This window comes from Microtus ochrogaster, chromosome 16, assembly GCF_000317375.1.
Source record: "Microtus ochrogaster isolate Prairie Vole_2 chromosome 16, MicOch1.0, whole genome shotgun sequence".
Lineage (NCBI taxonomy): Eukaryota > Metazoa > Chordata > Mammalia > Rodentia > Cricetidae > Microtus > Microtus ochrogaster.
In genome coordinates, this window is record NC_022018.1 from 7,621,870 (window position 1) to 7,629,369 (window position 7,500).

Consider the following 7,500-nt stretch of genomic DNA (forward strand, 5'->3'; position numbering starts at 1 on the left):
CTCTCTCTCTCTCTCTCTCTCTCTCTCTCTCTTTCTCTCTCTCTCTCTCTCTCTCTCATAGTGTTTCTTCCAAAAATACATTTCCCTAGAAGATTGCTTACTTAGAACAACATGTAAAAATAATACTGTAAAATAGAATAGAATACTTACCGCACGTGAAGTTCAACCCATAGAATTCATTGACAATAAGAATCTCACAGCAGTATTTTTGGAATGTAAAATAACTCAAGACTTTAAAAGGCATAGATACTTCTTCTATGTTTCTTAGGAAAAAGAAAAAAAGAGAAAGAAAATTCAGTAGATTCTAGGAAATAGTTTTCTAATCTAAACATAATTTCCACCTCTGTTGTAAAAGTGATGCTTACTATGAAGTCTTCAAACAACACGGAAAACTGTGAGTATATCCCACTATCAGAAATGACTGAAGACATTTTGGTGACAGGATAGTAAATGTGTGTGCTTGTGAAACTCGCACCGTGTAGAACCAGGCTCTTCACACTCTGATGATCTTTAGTCTCCCGAATAGAACTCAGTTATTGTTGTATGTCAGTAAGCATGGTGCTTCGTCATTTTAACACCTCCCTGGCAGCCGTTTCAGTGGATTGGATTCATTAGAGACTCTCATGACCCTTGGCTGGCTCTTTCTGTCTGTCTCAACATTACTTATATAAACATGCAGGCAGTCATATACCTAGTAATACTACATTAGGTGAAGACTGTGACATCTGACTAAGGCTGGCGGGAGGACCAGACTAGTGTCCAAGAAAGGAGGTTGGAGCCTGCAAACAGAAACTCTTCCTTGGGTCTTGGTTTTAGGGTTTTTATGTTGTCGGTGGTTTGGATTTTTGTGGGGGAGGGGTGCTTTTGTTTTTGTTTGGTGTTCGTTGTTTTTCACTTCTGTGTCTTCCTTTATCCCTGTGGGAAAACATGCTCCTCTCCAGTCTGTCTCAGGAGAAACATCCTGCCAAGTTTGATTGCCTCTTGGTGCCTCTTGGATCACTATATAGTTTCTATCAGTAAAAATGCACCGTGGGGCTAGTTCCAGGACAGGCTCCAAAGCCACAGAGAAACCCTGTCTCAAAAAACAAAAACAAAAAAAAATGCACCTTGGGGCTGCTGAGATGGCTCAGTAGAGCACTTTTTGCTCTTGTGGAGGACCTGGGTTCAATTTCACACCTAGCTCACATCTGTAACTCCAGTTCCAGAGGATCCAACACCCTCTTCTGACCTCCACAGGCACTAGGTGAATGGGTGGTACGCAGACATAGATACCAGCAAAACATCCATACACATAAATTAAATATATATTAAACAATTTCTCTTTATAAGATTCTAATCCTAGGTGCTTTGGGGATTTTTTTTTAAAGTATCCTATCCCTGAGGAACTCATAATGTAGTTAGGGACATAGACTACGCATCCTCAATACCACAAAAATACACAGACGTGAACTGTCGGTGCCAGGAGTGCTCCAATACCACATGTTCATTACACCTACCATTCTTATTTACTGTCTCACCTATTCCCAGGTGCTCCCCGCCCCATGACTCCAGTTACTGGCAGTTTTCCTAGATGGCAGACTGTGGGCTGGAAAGCGTGGTTAGGGACATGGGAAGAGCTTACAGAGGAAAGAGGTCACTTTGAGGCAGAAATGGCCTAAGGACAGGCCACCAGTCCCACTGCTGGGACACAATAGTTCTCCAAGCTAGAGCAGAGGATGGGAACTGGGAGCCGAGGGAGGTGAGCTTGGAGCTATACCAAAAGCAGGGTATCAGGGTCTCAAAATGAGTTGACTGAGTAACCATGGAAAAGACCAAGTAGAAATATCATTTTCAGGAAATGAATGTAACACCAACGAAGTAGAATGGACCAGAATAAGGGGAGACTGGCAAACCCGGGAGAGGAGGCTGTGGGCAAAGTTCGAGTATGAGATGGCCAAGACCTGCACAGGGTGGCGGCCACTGGAGGAGGGCTGTCCTGCTGGGCGCTGCTGCTCTAAGGTCAGAAGCGCATGCCCTTATGTCCCCTTGTGCACTAGGCCAACCACAAGACATATGCTCCACCTGCACATAGGCTTGATGCCAGAAAGGAAACCAACACGGCCAGTGCCTGGGCCCTGTGTGGCAACCCACGGAAAGTGATCCATTTATCTGCTCAACCCAACAAATGATGTGTTACACACTTGCTGGGCTCTGTGTCATGGGCTGGCCCCTGAGGAAGACTGTGCTGATGAGTGAGACAGGCTACTGCTCCCAAGACTGTGGTCTTAAATACGGAGAAAGGTTGCAATGCAAGGTGGTCCGTGTGTGTGTGTGTGTGTGTGTGTGTGTGTGTGTGTGTGTGTGTGTACATACGCGCGTGCATGTGTGCAGCTGGGACGGGGGGCGTGCTTCAGAGAGAGCATCTTCGGCCCTGGGGCCAGAAGGCAGGTTCTGTACAGGTGACAGGGAAACAAAGCAGAAGGCACAAGACTCCATCACAGAAGTATTGGCTTCCTTTCAAGAGGGAGGAGCCATGGGTTGTTTACCAACAGATGCCTGTCTGCGCAGTCTTGCTAGGTGGAGGTTTTGCCAAGAACATGAGAGTGTTTGCCAATGATGGCCATGGTATCCCTTTAAAGAGCAATCATCCCCCTTCCCCCAAAACCAATAGTGCCAGACTGGCCAGCACACTAAGATCTGAACATATGAAAGAGGAGATGTCTCTCACCCTTAGGTCGACCTTGTTGGCCTGATCCTGAACCTCTGGGCTGACTCATACCGTTTTCAGAGATGTCACCAACCCACTTCAGCCGCAGAGACAAATAGAGTGTAATAGAAAGGCTGTCCATGGATGGAACAGCTCGCTTTGCCCAGTGGTAGCTCGCCCTTACACGCTCTAGTGTGGACAGTTCATGGCATGCTCTCAGGCTGGTCCTCCCATTGACCCCATGACCTGAAGACGTAGCTCTTTATCTCAAGATTTTATAAATGAGGAAACCAGTTTTGACAGAAAAAAAAAGTGACTTGTTCACCGTCAGATGGCAGCGAGGCAATAGAGGAGGCTTGCAGCCCAGGATCAGCCCTCTCCACGGAGCATGTACAGTGTGAGCATCCTCCTGGGGGTGAGCCCTGAGCAGCCGTGCCCAAGCCCGACTTTCTTACTGGAAAACAAATTCCTCCAACTCTCACATAAGTGGAATTACATTTAAATAGCTGCTCACTCTTCTTGATGTTTCTTCCTTGACTTTGTTGTATGTGGGAGCTGTGTGCATGTATACACATACATGTGTACATGTATGTGCTTGCTCATGTGTGTGCCCCTCAGCACATATTGGGAGGCCAGAGGAGGATGCCATGTGTTCTTCTCTGCCTCTCTCTTCTATTCCTATGAGACAGGGTCTCCTACTGAACCTGAAGGTTGTGATTTGGTGGGGTAGGCTGGTTCCAGCTGTCCTCCTGTCTCTGCATACTTTATCCTAAGTGCTGGGGCTACAGGCCATGCCTAACTTTTATATGGGTGCAGGGAACCCCAACTCAGGTCCTCATGCTTTATAGCAAGCCCTCTCCCACTGAGCCACCTCACAAAGTCATCACGTCCCCTCGGGCTTGTACTTTACTAACTGGTGCCCACGTGTAGTGTTGCCTGAACAGATTTTACTCTTTAAATTTTTTGACCCTTTTTTGCTACTAAATGTAAAAAGTATGTGTGTTGTATGGCTGTGTGTTGGTTACAAAATGATATATAAAGGAAAATTTATAAAATCAAATGCGGTGAGGAACTAAGTATCACCCAAGGATGGTGTTAACATGGCCATGCCCACTAGTCCTCATTCTTTCTGGACTAGCGCTTTGTCTATGGCGCTTTCCTCATCTAACTAACTTTAACCCCAGATGACCGTGCTTTCCCCTTCTCTGGCTAGTGGGAGAGTGGACTAACAGGGCAAGCCCCATCCCCTTTATCAGAGAAGAGGGGGTTCTAGAGAGATGGCTTAGCAGTTAGGGACACTGGCTGCTCTTGGAGAGGACCTGGATTTAGTTCCCACCACCCACTAAATGGTGGCTCTCAACCCTGTAACTCCAGTTTCAGAGGATCCTATGCCCTCTCTGGCCTCAGTAGCTCCAGCACATACATGGTACACACACACACACACACACACACACACACACACACACACACACACCTCAAATAAGAATAAGCGTTTTAAAATGAGAATTGAGAACTGGAAGAAAGCCTAACGTTTACCAGTTAGATAGGAGCTAATGTGCACACTGGCTATAAATTGAGCTGTGAGTTTTCTTAGAGAATCTAGATTGGTTCCCTTCTCTTGTTTTATTAGCTTGCTACATGTGCGTCACATCAATAATAAGCTTATCTTGTTGTGTCCTGATGTCCAATAAAAGACATCGTATTAATAAACAGTGAGCAGGTCAAGGTCTAAAACAATAAAGCTGACAAGCCGTAGAAGCAGCCAAGCTACAAGGTTTGCTCTATGGAAGCCATTATTAGGTGATCCTCGACCACAAACCATGCCAGACTGAATCTTTTGAATCAGTCCTCCTTACCTGATCAGTCCAGATCCAATAAGCAGCCCAGAGATGCTCAGCAGAGCCACTATGCTGTTGACAATATTGGGGTTCTGAACCATCCCAAGCAGCACGAGAGTTAGAAATTCTCCAATTAAGTGGGGGGCCAGGAGAGCAAGAGAGAAGTACCCGAATCTGGCAACCTCAGGATACAAGCCCAGAGTCCTAGAAAAACACGGGCCTTTAGTTTTCTCTCCACGCACACCAGTTAAGAAAAAGACCATACTTGCCTCCTGTGAATAAATCCTTGCTGGCTAGTGGGAGGTGGAATTAGCAAGGCAAGCCCATTCCCCTTTGTCATTTCCTTTTGGAACAAAGCCGACATTTGAGCCCCCTTATTACCGCGGTTGTTTCCACTGACTTCAACTCAGTGTGAATTGCCTGTTAGAACGTCTTTAGCTCTCGTGGCAAAACATTAAATTGCTTAGACAACAGTCATACGGGCTGGCAGATGTGGGGCTGTCGAACTCTCTGGGTCTCTCCATTAATAACTGTGTTCTACCTGCCATTCCTACCCTAATGCTGAGGGCTCACCTACTGTGCTGCCCCGAGCCCATCCCGGCTCGGTAGGATTATTGCCGGTGTGAAATCGCTCACTGCCTTGTCCTCGTTCATTTCCTTCCCACTCAATCTCACTAGTGTCTTTTATTCTCAGAGCCTTGATTTGACCTTCATGTCCTTGTACCAAGCTAATTTGTATCTGTGCATTTTTCTTGTAAATGTCTTTCAGCAAATTGTTCTCCCCAGCAATAGTGTGTTTTAAACTCTCATTAGACTTGTGGGTCCATCAGTCCATTTTTAGAGCAAGAAAAAGAACCCCCCATTTTTTGTCTGCCCTCCCAGTCAGCCTTGAAAGCTTCCTTTCCTCTTGCCCAAATCACCCTGTTTTTGTTTTGGTATGTGTTTCTTTCTTTTTGTTTTTTGAGACAATTTCTCTGTGTAGCCTTGGCTATCCTGGAACTCACTTTATACCAGGCTGGCCTCGAACTCACAGAGATCCTCCTGCCTCTGCCTCCTGAATGCTGGGATTAACCACCGTGCTGTGCTACCACCGCCCAGTTCACCATGTTTTTTAATTATGTGAATTTTTCTCTCAAGTCACAGCTTTGTGGTTTTTACAAACATTCTGTCACCTTTGATGATTTTATCATATGAGGACAAGGATCACCCTTTCACTCTAATTCCCCCTGCACTGTCTTTTATCTTTCTTGATAAGCCATCCACAGAAATGTCTCCTAGTCAGCTGCCCTCTGTCTCCTAACCTCAGTCACCCGCTGTGCCTTACCCTCAGTGAGCACTCCTCTCTAGACCAGACCCTCAGACCCTGGGACTTGTTCCCTGGCATACGTCTCGTTGGCCTGCTCTTGGGTCCCACCAGCCCTCCATGGGGAGCCTGGCCCAGGTGAACTCAGTGCCCCCGAACCCCACCTTACCAGTAGCACACACTGCTGAAAAGCAGGGTGGCAACAATGCTGAAGGGGAGCACGTGCAGTACATAGGCCAGCAGCATCTGCCACTTCTGGTACAGGCCATCCTGACTCTCCCGATCACTGACAGCTCTCAGCATGGGAACTGGCATGGAAGGCATGTTCCAAAAACAGTCAGTCACCAAACCACTGAGGGAGGAAAGGCCACCCACGCTAACTTGAGGTCTACCAGGGCTGGGTCAGGAAGGCAGCCAGGCAGGCTCCATAATCATTGGATAATATGCCCTCCCACCTCAAAAATCTCCCATTACCTAGGGGCCAGTGTGGTAGCAAGGACCCCACACTTTACTTTCTTCTCTGGAAAGTAATAAAGCAGAGAGGGGCACAAGTGGGTGACTTGAGGCCCTGAGTCCTCCCGGGCAGGAGATTGGTTCCCAGAGGCCAGAAAAGCCTGGGAAAGACAGAGACTTCTCACTGCCTCAAGGGCTCATCTAGGACCAGCTTTCCAAACGCTGTTCTCCCCTCCTCCCTGTGGCTGGTATTCCATTTCGGAAATCCCTCCAAGCCTATTTTCCTGAAGCAAACTGCAGCACCAGGCAGTCCAGTGCTTCAGGGTCCCCATTGGGTTGAAACACTAGGTGCTGGCTCTTCCAAAGCAGAATCACGCTTGGTGGCTTGGATCACACGAACTGAACATCCTAGGCTGTGAACTTCTGAAAAGCTCTTTCCAAATTCTACACCATCAATGCTGCATCACTTTGATATTTTCTGGGTGCTTCGACCCTCAGGGCTGTCCACTTGATGAGCTACTTGCATTAAGGTGATCCTACTGTTCATTCCCTTCCCTGGGGAACCCAGGGATGGGGCAAGTTTCAGCTTAGAGAAATACCTTTATAATGGTGAGCTTTTGGAAGGTAACGGCTGGAGCAGGTGAATTTTGGGGGAAAGAGATGTACCTCCCACACTTACACAGATTCACAGCATTGAGCATGCCGGTATATGGGGTGGAGCCTACAAGCTGGTACAGCAGCCCCACACGGTCCTGGATAGCACCCTTTAGTATGTTGTTCTGGACCCCGAGAAGGTAGAAAATGAGGAACAGGCCCATGATCAGATTCTGAACAAGACGCATGATCACCGCCTGCTTGTTTCTCATTAAGTTTCTCGTTACTCGCCTGAAAACCAAACGAGCCGGTTTTAATTCCTTTTAATTTCATTATTGGTAAATGTCTATAAAGACCTAAAATGGGCCTTGGCTGTATTTCCCAGGCTCTTACCTCAAGAGGACACCCAGCTTACAGAACATTCCGGGAGGATCTTTCGTTTTGAAAGGAATCATGGGTAAGGTTTTCAGGTGTTTTGTTCTTTCAATATTCTCCAGGATTTTGTGACAGATTGCTGATTCTTTGAAGGCAGATTCGAGCATCTGGACTCGCTTGTAGGTTTCTATTTCTCTCTCTCTGCTCTGGGTATCCACTGACGTCAAGTCCACTAAAAGTTTTCCCCAAAA

General features: G+C 46.9%; 1 protein-coding gene across 1 annotated transcript in view; it reads right to left on the reverse strand.

The window, feature by feature from the left end:
* The window catches only part of Abcg5 (ATP binding cassette subfamily G member 5), a 21,462-nt gene that overhangs the window by 1,751 nt on the left and 12,211 nt on the right, over window positions 1-7,500 (reverse strand). The window contains exons 8-12 of the mRNA XM_005354685.3: window positions 7,268-7,481; window positions 6,960-7,165; window positions 5,997-6,135; window positions 4,543-4,728; window positions 151-263 (exon numbers count right to left, since the gene is read on the reverse strand). Coding sequence (XP_005354742.1) covers window positions 151-263; window positions 4,543-4,728; window positions 5,997-6,135; window positions 6,960-7,165; window positions 7,268-7,481 — 858 coding nt within the window. The remainder of the gene's footprint in view (window positions 1-150; window positions 264-4,542; window positions 4,729-5,996; window positions 6,136-6,959; window positions 7,166-7,267; window positions 7,482-7,500) is intronic.